Genomic DNA, 12,398 nt, shown 5'->3' with positions numbered 1-12,398 from the left:
TGAAGGCTATTTTAATTTAAATAACAAATGTAAGTATTTTCAATTCCCTTTTGCATTTGAAAAAAATTCTATTAATTCAGACTTTTTCCCTATCTACCACTCAAATGTTCAATCAAAACAAACAAAAATCAAAAACAAAAGTAGAAGATTAAGAAGACATACTTTCCGTATCTCATAAGAAAGGATGGAGAGAAGAGAATTCCCTGTGGTCAGTATTCCAGTCATCAGTTTTAAAACCAGTTATAGGTGGGAAGGGAGTATAAGAGGTTACATATCTACTAATGTGTTTTGGGAAGTTGCTGCAGATTTCTCTACAAACTCAACAACATATTCTGGAGAGTTGGCCATTTTAGCTAATTAGCTTCACACAGCTCAATTTTCTTGTTATGTGAGGCCCCCTAGACTACTGCAGTACAATAGATTTAGTGGAGGAATGCAGGATTCCTTGGCCAGACCTGCTTGCTTTGGCTCACCTGGGGAGGGGAGGGTCCTGTGAAAAGCCATTTCTTTGCACTTGCATGTGACCAGCAGCTTCCTTGCTCCTGAACTGAACCCCAAGTCCCCATGTGTGTATTTCTGGCATGAAGCTGCAAGTGACAGCAAAGACCAACACTCTGTGGCTCTGTGCCCACCTTTCCAGCAGGGATGGGCCCAGGCACGTCCACCTGGGAGCCTCAAGTTGTGGCTGTGGCTCTGCTGGGCTGTTTGCCATTTGAACAACTCAAATTCTGCCCAAAGAACTTGGTGTATCAGTTCATTTGGATTTGTGGCTTTTAAAAAACCTTACTGGTTTCCTTGGCCTTCCCCCTCATTTTACCTTTTGCTCTTTGTAATTTCTTTTTACTCTCTGTGAACATTTATATAAACAAGTTGCAAAATACAGAGTGACCCTGTCTCATGTTGGAGGCCTGAGCACAAGCCCACGTTGCGCCTACTCTTGACCTGCTACACTTACTGTGGTTGACCTCCCTGAAGCCTGTGGCTATAAAGTTGGTTCATCCTTTGCAGAGTCTCAAGGGTGCCAGAGGCTATGCTTATCATAGGTAGGGAGGAGACAGATGGTCCTGTGTGTTGAGGAAGGGAATTCTGTGAACTGCATGCTGACTTGCTCTTTAGCTTAGGCAGAGAGAATCTGTTCCCCTCAGGTTAGCAGAAGGTGAAGAAGAAATAATCGGCTGCTTTCCTTCCCTCAGAAGCACATTACACTGTGTTCTATCAAAATTTGAATATACGTCATCTTATCTTTATAATCCCAAATAGAATGAAGTCAAAATTCATGTGAATGGGCCAACGAAAGAGCTCAGTCATGAGTGCACTTGAATCACGACTGGGTTCCTCCCTTCCCCATTCTCTGGGCATCTACTACCTGGTCACACTTGGCTCTCTTATTCTGTAGGTACTGCTGAGTGACATCATAATTTCTCATTTACAGCTGTGTCATAACGTTATTTAACAACTTAGCATAAGTCAAAATTTATAGTTCTCATCATGGTACCAAGAGAACAAAGTTAAAGAACACAAAGTGACTAAAGATAAGCATTCCACTCAATGCTGGTCTGAATGACTTTAAAACTACCTGGTCTGAGTGTAGAATACTTTCTCAAAAACTCTCCCCATAAAGATAAAAGGGAAGTTCTGCATATGTTCTGTGCTAATAACCCAACAGTGGAAGAAAACAGCATCCTTCAACTGTAACCACAGCAGGAGAGGGACAGGAGAGGAGGCAGGGAAAAGCTGGCTGGTTGTGTCCAGTGGCTGTGCTTGGCTTGGCTCCAGGCTGTTCTGGACAGGTGCCAGGGAGCGCTCCCAGGATGCCCAGACAGTCTGAGCGGTTCTGAGGATTCCCGCGATAACAGGATCATGCTGCTCAGAAATAATTGCTGCATTCCATGAAGCAGGCTTTGCTTTTCTGGTTGATTTGCTCATTTTCTTTTCTTCTATTCTTTCCAATTTCTGGTCTCACACAAACTTACCAGACACTGCAGCTGTTCCAGAGACACTGGCTGACACAACCCCCTGCTCTTGGACCTCCTGGAGGTATAGCTGAAAACACTATTAAAAAATGTTTTTTAAAAATTGTCCTGCTCAAGGCTGGGGTTGTGACTCAGAGGTAGAGCACTCACCTGGCGCGTGTGAGGCACTTGGTTTGATCCTCAGCATCACATATAAATAAATAAAATAAAGGTATTGTGTCCGTCTACAACTAAAAAAAAAAAAAATTTTTTTTTAAATGTCCTGCTCAGAACCCACCCTTCAGGATTCTTACCTGGGCCTGTGGTGGCCCCAGGCATCTGAACGTCTTAAACTCTCGAGAGGAATCGGATGGGACATGCTGTGGAGAGGCGGCCCCAGGCACGGTGGGAGCAGCAGTGGTGTGGCAAGGACAGAGCTCCAGCTCTGGGACGTCCAGATCCCTCTGCTCTGTCCCATGGCGTGGGTTATGCCAGCAGTAGGTTCGGGTCACAGTGCGGACGGCTCAGCCTCTTTCCTCATCCACTTGCTCCTCCACACGCTGTCCTCTCCCTCCTGCTCTCTCCAGTGTCCACTCTCGCCTTCCTTCTAAGCTACCAGTGAATGGAGTCAGCTGTAGACTATAGGCCGTCCCATCCTCCTCTGCTGAGCTGGCCTCCCCCACATTGCAGGCTGTATAGGTTTTCTATACATTTTTCATTTATTCTTGAGACAGAAGCACTTTGCAAAAATAGTTTCTCTAATACCGGGAATTTTGGTAACTACAATTTGTTGTTACACATTTATTCTTTTATGTGAACATTAGATTCTTCCTGTTGAATTACTTAGTAAAATATAGAACCACAAGTGTTCTGAGTAGATGTTCCTATATAGTACATGTGGAAAATGTTTCTTTTTTTTGAGAATCTCTATCTCTTTATTGAAACGATCTTTTGCTTCCTGCACTTGCTCTTTCAGCTTATTGGTATTATCATTCATTGCCTGCATTTGCTCTCTAATCTCATCCTTTGCTTCATGAATCATCTTAATCATGTATAATCTGAAGTCCTTTTCCTTCAGACATTTCTTCCTTAGACATTTCTTCTAACATCTGTCATTGGATTCTACTAATATAGAATCTAGATTTGTTTGGATCATTTTCTTCCCTTGTTTTTTCATGTTGTTCATATATCTTCCCTTCTAGCAGTGCAGATCTGGGGTATTGCAGATTTCCCCCTATAGGCTTATAGTGGCCCTATAGGTTTCCAAAACCCTTTCTTTAAGGGGAGATCAATATTAGCAGTGCCCAAATCAGACACTATGCAATCCTAGACCATATAGCCCCTATGGGGACAATAACAAAATTATCATAGTAAACAAAATGAGTTCAAATATTATCTTCGGTAAAACAAACAGGTTTGCAATAAGGTCTGCAGTTTCTAATGGAGGACAAAGAGGATGCAGAGGGATGTAGAATGTGGCTGTTAATGGGATAAGAAAAGAATATACAGAAGTTCTAGAAAATAGAAAGGGTGAGAGTGTAATCAAAAGAAATCGGATGTTAGCATGCAAAAAAGGGAGAAAGAGATTCTGAGGGAACAGGTAAACAAAAGGAAAAGAGAGCAAGAAAAGTAAAGAAATAAAAACTTAAATTTTTTAAAAAGGAGAAAAAAGAAAATCTACTGTATAACAGTCATATACTAATGAAACCTCCCAGTGTTCAGTAGCCTGATGCATGAGAGGTACCTGACAATGAGCTTCAAGCCTCCAGTAGGCGTCGCAGGATGGGATTTGCCCCACCCAAAGATCGGAGCTCCGGCTTCCAGGATTATCCAAGATGGCTGCTCTGGCTTCGAAATGTGTTGGCAAATGGGGAGCTGCAGTTCAGGGTGTGAACATGGTCAGCTGGAGGTCCTGGAGACGGGATGCGATTGGTCCGGCAGGGGTCCTGGAGGTCCCGTGTGTTTGGTGTGGTTGTGGGATCCTGGAGGCTGGGTGCAATCAGTCAGTCTGGGGTCCCGGTGATAGGGCGCAGTAGGTTGGTCTGGGGGTCCTGGTAGCAGGGAGCAGTCAGTCAATGTGAGGGCCCCGGAGGCAGGGAGTGATCGGTTGGGCTGAGGTATCCTGGAGAGGAAGCTCAGTCAGTCTGGCCAGGGGTCCAAACGGGCCTGGCTGTTGTTTCAAAATGGCGGCAGCCACGTGTAATCAAACCTGCAGGTACTGTAACAGTGAACTTCCAGGCAGCAGCAGGCAGCTGGTGCTCCACTGGCGGTTGGCGATCAGTTTGCTGACTTGTCCGATGATCGGGAGGTGAACCTCGTGCGTTGGGTGATGGATAGGTGTAAGGCAGGCGATGGACAGGCGAGAGGCAGGCAAAGGGCGGATGATAGATGCCTGACAGTGAGCAATCTGCTCTCAAAAAAGGCGTCGATATGCTGGCAGACTGCAGGTCATCACAGCAGACAAATGGGGTAAACAGCAGGGGATCGATAAGCAGCAAAAACTGCCTCACTGAGAAACAGATATCCTCTGCTTGAAACTGGAGATACGGAGCGACAAGGAACGCAGCCTCCCTCTAGTCCGCCATCTTGGATCTCCCTGGAAAATATTTCTATTTTTATATTATTAAAAAGTATATCCACGAACATGGAGTCTTTCTTTATTAAGGTTTGATTTTAAGTTCTTCTATAAGATGTTATAGTTATCACTTTGGAAACTCTGGGGGAGGATCATTTTCTTGCTCCTTTGGGTTGTTGGAAGAATTCAGTACTTGCACTGTAAGGCTCTCAGTTGTGTGTAAACTGAGAGTGGTCCCTGGCTTCTAGAGGCCACTGCATCCTTAGTTCTTTGTCCCTTCTCCCATGTGAAAGCTACAGCATTGCAGCAGGTCCAGACCCTCACATGGTGCATCTCTGACCCTTCTTGGTTGTTGAATATCTCCCATCACAGTTGTGATCAGATTGGCTGGCCCAGATAACAGAGGGTAATCTCCCTTTCTCAAAGCCTTAACCTTAATTCCACCTATAAACTCCATTTGCCAGTAAGTTTACCTGTTCACAAGTTCGAGGGATGGAACATAGACATTTGGGAGAGGGTGCTATCCTGCCCACCACTTTAATTCTTCCCCCACATTGTGCCTCTCCATGTCATTTTATTCATTGGGTCCTTTGTAGAATGCAAATCCTTAATTTTTATTTCATTCAATTTTTTGATTTTTTTTTAAGGATCATGCTTTTGTGTTATATATAAAAAGATACCATCTAACAGAACATCACATATATATTTGTTTTCTTCCAGAAATTCTTATAGTTTTAGTCAATTGTTTTATGATCAATTTTGAAGTTTTACAGATGTTGCTAGGTAATGATCTGAGTTTAATTAATCTTTTTTGCGTGTGGATATTCAGTTATCCCAGCACCATTTGTTCAATTGAATTTTTGAAAATTAGCCTTAATTGGATTTATTGATAAACTCCCAATTCTCTTCCATTGATATATAAGCCTACCTTTGCATCAAGAGCACACTGTATTCTTTTATATATGTTTTAAAGGTTTCATTAGTCAAAAGAAGTGAGTTAACTTGATTTTGTATCTCAAGTATTATCTTAGAACTGTTTTTCTTTAGACTTTTGACACAATAATATTTAATCTACTATAAAGTTGTCTTGTCCTTGGAATAAAAATAAAATGTTACTTTCATGTGTGAATGAAGTAACTTAAAATTGTCTTGAATGTGTTAAATTCTATCCTCTATGACTAGATACAACAATGACAAAGATTTTGGTATTAATGTTCCATTAAATATGCTGATGAATATTATTTATTTTGAAACTGGTTATCATTATTGTTATTATTACTATATAATCTATTCCCTTTGTTTAAGTAATATTTCCAAATCTCTGATCATTCTTATTCCTTTCAGATCGACCTCTAGAATCCCGCAGAATCTTGAACAAGTCAGTCCCAAGCTTGCCCCATATGGACACCATTTTCAGGGAAGCCTTTGCAAAGATGAGGAAACAGCACCCTGGGTCCCTTGCTCAGGAGGCTTGTGTCCGTGCAGTCCAGGCCTCCATGAAGTATCCTTATGAAGTGGGCATCAAGGAGGAAGAGGAGCTGTTTCAGTACCTTCGGGGATCAGGGCAGGCCAGAGCCCTGCAATATGCTTTCTTTGCTGAAAAGAAAGCAATTAAGTGGTCGACTCCCTCTGGGGCCTCATGGAAAACAGCATCAGCAAGACCCATCTCCTCAGTCGGTGTCCTTGGTAAGCACTTGGGGCAGTTCATGGGCTTCTCCAAATGTGTGCATGTCAAGAGCTAACATCTACTTCAGGACACCAGGAACCAGGTTCTGTGCTGGACCCACTACTCCTGTGAGCTCCAGGAATTCTCACCCAAGTCCTTGAACTGCCTTCACTTCTTGCGTGAGGCCCTGAGATGCTAACCTTTTCAACAGTGAGCTAAACTCGAGTGGAGTAAGGACCTGACCTTGGCTGTCTGCCTGCAGACTGTGGGCCCTTTTTACTCATCTCTAACCATTCCCTGTATGAATCTCTCACTCCTGGATTTCTGAAGTCAGTGATATTTGGAGCACATTTAAAGCATGACCATTCACTCTTGCAGCTAAACATTTGGAATCAGTTCTCTTGTCTTTCTGGTCCCTGGATGCATTCACTTCTAGCTCAAAATCACCATCACTTTGTGATGCAGTCTTCTGCTGCTACCTTGTGCCCATTAGAATGCTCTGACATCCATTTGTGTCCTGGAATCAGTCTTTTTAAATGCCACATTGCCATAGGAACCTTTGTCCAGCAAGTTAGTTTCTAATTCCCTACCCATTAAATCATTCATTTTCTCCTTCACTCTCTCTGCAGGCTTGGGAACAATGGGCCGAGGCATTGCCATTTCTTTTGCAAGGGCCAACATCCCTGTGATTGCTGTTGAATCAGACCAAAAACAGCTCGAAGCAGCAAAGAAGATCATAGCTTCTAGCTTAGAAAAGGAAGCATCCAAAATGCAGCAGAGTGGCCAGCCTTGGTCAGGACCAAAACTCAAGTTCAGTTCATCTATGAAGGAGCTTGCTGGCGTAGATTTAGTGGTTGAAGCAGTATTTGAGGATATGAAGCTGAAGAAGCAGGTCTTTGCTGAACTGTCAGCCGTGTGCAAGCCTGAAGCCTTTTTGTGCACCAATACTTCAGCCCTGGATGTGGACGAGATTGCTTCTTCCACTGATCGGCCTCACTTGGTCATTGGCATGCACTTCTTCACACCAGCTCATGTTATGAAGTTGTTAGAAGTTATTCCTAGCCGACACTCTTCCCCCACCACCATTGCCACTGTTATGAACCTATCCAAAAAGATTAGGAAGATTGGTGTGGTGGTAGGCAACTGCCATGGCTTTGTTGGGAATCGAATGCTGGCTCCTTATTATAACCAAACGTATTTCTTGTTAGAAGAAGGTAGCAAGCCAGAGGAGATAGATCAGGTGCTGGAGGAATTTGGTTTTAAAATGGGACCCTTTCAAGTGTCTGACCTTGCTGGGTTGGATGTGGGCTGGAAAGTTCGCCAGGGGCAAGGTCTTACTGGACCTGCATTGCCTCCTGGCACTCCTGCCCGAAAGCGGGGTAACAGAAGATACTGCCCCATTCCTGATATGCTCTGTGAATCAGGACGGTATGGGCGAAAGACAGGGAAGGGTTGGTATCACTATGACAAGCCATTGGGAAGGATTCACAAGCCTGATCCCTGGCTTTCCAAATTTTTGTCAGAGTACAGAGAAACCCATCATATTGAACCCCGTGTCATTAGCCAGGATGAGATCCGTGAGCGCTGCTTGTATGCACTTATCAATGAAGCGTTCCGTATCTTGGGAGAAGGGATGGCTGCTGGCCCAGAGCACATCGACGTCATCTACTTGCATGGGTATGGCTGGCCAAGGCACAGGGGTGGGCCCATGTTCTATGCTTCCACAGTTGGGCTGCCCACAGTTCTGGAGAAGTTGCACAAGTACTACAGGCAGAATCCTGATATTCCCCAACTGGAGCCCAGCGACTATCTGAAAAAGCTGGCTTCCCAGGGAAACCCTCCTCTGAAAGAATGGCAAAGGTTGGCAGGGCCCCCCAGCAGTAAATTGTGATTCAGCCTCCCAGGTTGTTCCTCACATGCAGGCATGGGGGGAAACTCACTGAATTTCAATAAAGTTAATTCCAAGAATCCAGAGTAAGATTACTCTGAAATGTAAAGTAAAGGAAATAATCGGTTAGTTAAACCTTGTCTTTGGGTCTTTTGCTTATTCATTCTAATGAAGGAAATCTTTAGGAATGTGCTTTCTATGCCTTTGAATGTGTTCCTTTCAAATAAATTTCATGATCAATGCAGTTAAGTCATAAATTTCTTTTATCTTTTTACTCTCACATACATATAATTAATGGCAAATCCTTTGGGTCATACATGCACTCAGTCACTGAGCACCTCCTGAGCTCATGGTAGACCTATAGTTCATAGGGCATTAAACCAGCATGGAAGCCTGTGTTGAAGTTGGGTCTGTACCCTCAGAGGTAGGCTGGAGATGACTCATAGGGTAGAGTCAGCAGTGAGTTCCCTATGGGGGGCATAGAACACTGCCCAAGGAGAAACATTCATAGCCAGAAAGAGTCCCCACCCAGCTGGAATTTGGTGCGGGCACCAAATAGTTGAGACCCCAATAGGGCTCCAGGGCAGTTTGCCTATCATACTCCTGGGATCACTTCTGTCCAAGACTGAGGTGGGAATTTTGCTTGAACTATGGAATCTAAGGCCATCCAGGGAGTGCCTTATTCATACATCTTCTCCCAAGTCCTTGGCATCCTATGACTGTTCAACAGCGGGGTTTATTTGTACCTGGTCCCCTTCCCCCAACTCTGAAGGTCTGATGTAGTTCTGGAGCTCCCATTGTCATCGAGTGGGCTGAGGCCTTCATCGGTACTGCAGGGCAGCTCAATTTCTCCCGTAGGCTAAGTACACTCTACCACTGACCTACATTCTCAGCCTTCTCCCACTTTTAATCCCCACTTTCAGTTCCAGAGGAATTGATGCCAAGATCACTGTCACAACCTCCATCTCTGAGTCACTTTATCATAAACACAGTCTGCACCCAGCTAATTGCTTTGCAGCTAAGGTAGTTAGGCTGCAGCCCTAGACAAGCTTGGTGTTGGTGTGGAAAGGAACAGGAGAGTGCTGGAGTTGCAGGGACCTGGGGCCCATGCCGCCATGCACCACTGGAGACTAGGAAAGGCAGGCCCAGGAGTAGGGGACAGGAGGGGGAATGTGTGCATCCCCACCTGCTCCATGCACAGGGACTCTTGCCAGACATTCTGGAAGTTTAGTGTTGGGAAGAAAGCGAGAGAAAAACCTCGGTCAGAAATGGCCCAGAGCCACCCATTGAGAGGGTCAGGAGGGCGTGTATGCGGTGTGCATAGTACTCCGTAGAACGGGTGCGTGTCATTCTCCAGGTTCAGAGGGAAGCGCACCGGGGAAGCGTGCGTGTGAGCTGGTTTGCAAGGTCTGACCAAGAAACCGAGGTATGTTGGCGCTGACCGCCTTCGGTCAGGGTCTGTGGGAGGAGCATGGGAGTGTGAGGCAGGAACTCGCCCAGGCTGGAGGTGACGCCAACGCCGGCGTTACAGGGCCGAGTGTGCGTGCGGAGGCCGGGCTCACCTCGGGGCGCGTGGCAGAAGCGGTGAAGGCGAGAGCTTGCATATGCATGTGCGCGTGCACGTGAGTGTGGGACAGGGGAACGGGAGGGAGGGACCCAGCCCTGCCTAAGCGCCCTCTCCGGGCGGCTCCTCCGCTAGCCTGGGACAGACGCCGACGCCGCAGCGCCCTCTTGCGTCTGCAGCCAGCTCTGCATTCAATTCATCCAGACGCCGCTTCCTGGGGGTCCCTACTTTCTTGGCTCCCAGCAAAGAGGCAAAATGAGTGCGGCCGAGTGGATGAGGCCCAGGCCCTGGCGCGGAGTCGCGCCCCCCGCAGACCCGACTTCCAGCCGTGCGACGGGCTCTCCATCTGTGCCACTCACAGCCATGGCAAGTGCTTCAAGCTGCACTGGTGCTGTCACCTAGGATGGTGTCACTGTAAGTGGGGCCGCGTGTCCGTCGCCCGCGGCGGTCTTGGGGGCGCCCGCGGGGCCCGGCGGGTCGCATCCCGCGCGGTGCGGCCGGGGGCTCCGCGCTCTCCGGGGGCTGCTGCGCCGCAGGCTGGGGCCGCGCTGGGCTCCGGGTCGCTAGAACTGCCCTGGAGCGCGACGCCTGGGTTGGCGCTGCCTTGGCAACGAGAGGAATTCCCGGGGGAGGCTAGCTCTGGTCACTGCCTCGGGAGGGGATGTCCTCGTCCCGGCAAGACCGGACTCCCTTTTTCTTTTTCTTTGGTACCGGAAACGTCCAGGCCGTGTGCGGAGAAGCGGTGGAGCGTCGGCTGAGTGGACGGCCAGCGGAGGGGAAGCCGCCTTTCCGGGTCGGCGGTGCGAGAAGCGCCTCACTTTCTTCCTCACTTGGCTTTCCGACTGAGACTCCGATTTAAGAGTCTTGGAAATCGAACTTGTCCCATTGATTGTGTTCCAACTGAGAAAGCGTGAAGTGTGAGGCACTGCTTCCAGGAAGTTAAAGGAACCGTTTTGGAGGGCACACTCCTTCATACCCAGTTACAGCATTTAGAGCCAAGTGTATGAGTGTGTTTAAGAATTAGAAAATAAACTGAATTGTAGGTACTATTAAAGGACCTTAATGTAATGTATGAAAGCCAGAACTACATGGTCTCAGATCTTTCTCTGTATCCTGCCTTTAATTTTTAAATAAGTAGCCATTTAATCGGAATTACACATTTGATAAGTTCGTGATATTTGGCCTGTTCTATCTGATGAATTATTTCTTTTTAGAAATACATTTTGAAGTTAGTTTCCACATAATCTTAGAATAGAGGGTTTCAGCATGCTTATTTAGGACACAAAACTTTCAAGTGAACTTAAACATTTTTTTTGTTGTTGGTTAGAAGAAAATAGCTTGCAACTGGAGATGCAGTATGTAATAAAATCCTCATTTACATTAAATGAACATTATTGAATATTTTAATTGAATTTATGAATTAAAGGATATATAATGCTGCATTTTCTTTACAAATTCAACATACATGGAGCTGTACTGGTCCTTTTGTGTTCCCTCTGCTGTTGGGTCTTCTAATCTCTTTTATGTGTGTGTGTATGTGGGGGGGTGTCAGGATGGAAGGGTCAGAAATGGGGTTTGAACTCTGGCCTCCAACATACAAGGCAAGTGCTGTACCTCTGAGCTACAGCACTTCTTATTTTCTGTTTTGAGACAAGGTTTTGCTAAGTTGCTAATGTTCAGGCTGGCTTGAACATTTTTCCTTGTTGTTATTGTGGTCAGATATATTCCCAATTAGAAAACATTCCTGTGGGAGTAGTGTACAGAGTTGGGAGTGGCAACTGTAGGAGACCCAGGATGCTGAAGTATACTCAAGAAGGATGAATCCCTTGAGAATCCATTTCCAGGTGGTATCAATCATAGTCCAAGGTGATGATGGTTAACTATGGTGCAGATCAGTGCCTGTTTTTATTTCAGCAGTATCCTTTGTAAGTACACAATTACTGATGGGAACCTTGCCCTCTAATCAGACAGCTTCTTCATTAGTTTTGACTCTTAAAATACTCTTTCTTATATGGAGGCAAACTTAGATACTTTCTAACATCCCCCCACCCCGTCCTATTTGTACCTTATGATATACAACAATCTAATTCTTTTTCTCATCATGACTGTTTCAACCCTTCAGATAAACACATCTGAATATACATAGGAATTTTTTGTAGTCATGTCCTATCCTTTGTATCCCTGGCCATTTACAAAATGAAATAGGTTTCCCTGTATATTTCCTGAATTTGGTGTAGAATTCACCTTCACTAAATGAAATTAGTCAGCATTTTCCTCTCAAATCAATGTTTTGTCCCATCCCCTTCTGCCCACACAACAGATGCTCCGGTTTCATTAGCTTCAGCAATTACAATGCACATACTGCTTAGGTGCAGGCACAGCTGTGATTGATTGATTGATTTTTGCATGAGTTTGTTCATTCAACCCTCACACAACCTTGTGGAGTAGATCCTCTTGCTATCTTCATTTTTTCAACTAAGAAGCTTGCCCAGGGTCACAAATGCATGTGTGGTGGCCTATAGTACCTATGCATCAGAATGTGACAGGCCACCTGGCACCAGGACCACTGGTTACTTGGTTCCACTGAAGGTACTATGAGGATGAGTTCAGCTATTAGCAGAAATTCGCTAAGTAAGTAAAATGAGAATGACTTCTGATTTTAAGAGAAGGGCAATGATCTGCAACATGGATGGTTTTGGAGTGGTTTTGAGTCCTATAAACAGCTTTTAATAAACAATAAATTATTTGAATAA

General features: G+C 45.4%; 2 protein-coding genes across 2 annotated transcripts in view; both read left to right on the top strand.

Moving 5' to 3' along the window:
- Positions 1-8,332, top strand: part of Ehhadh (enoyl-CoA hydratase and 3-hydroxyacyl CoA dehydrogenase) — a 35,422-nt gene extending 27,090 nt beyond the window's left edge. The window contains exons 6-7 of the mRNA XM_047562992.1: positions 5,872-6,213; positions 6,823-8,332. Of these exons, the coding sequence (XP_047418948.1) occupies positions 5,872-6,213; positions 6,823-8,084 (1,604 nt within the window). The 3' untranslated portion in view covers positions 8,085-8,332. The remainder of the gene's footprint in view (positions 1-5,871; positions 6,214-6,822) is intronic.
- Positions 8,333-9,676: 1,344 nt separating this feature from the next.
- LOC124992313 (UPF0524 protein C3orf70 homolog B-like) lies at positions 9,677-10,984 on the top strand. The gene is made up of 3 exons (XM_047563004.1): positions 9,677-9,703; positions 9,825-10,059; positions 10,370-10,984. The coding sequence occupies exons 1-3, from the start codon at positions 9,686-9,688 to the stop codon at positions 10,489-10,491; spliced, it is 375 nt and encodes a 124-aa protein (XP_047418960.1). The 5' UTR covers positions 9,677-9,685; the 3' UTR covers positions 10,492-10,984.
- The last annotated feature ends 1,414 nt before the right edge of the window (positions 10,985-12,398 follow it).

The sequence above is a fragment of the Sciurus carolinensis genome, chromosome 9 (assembly GCF_902686445.1).
Source record: "Sciurus carolinensis chromosome 9, mSciCar1.2, whole genome shotgun sequence".
NCBI lineage: Eukaryota > Metazoa > Chordata > Mammalia > Rodentia > Sciuridae > Sciurus > Sciurus carolinensis.
Note: the sequence above shows the minus strand (reverse complement) of the source record. Positions and strands in the feature narration are given on the sequence as shown.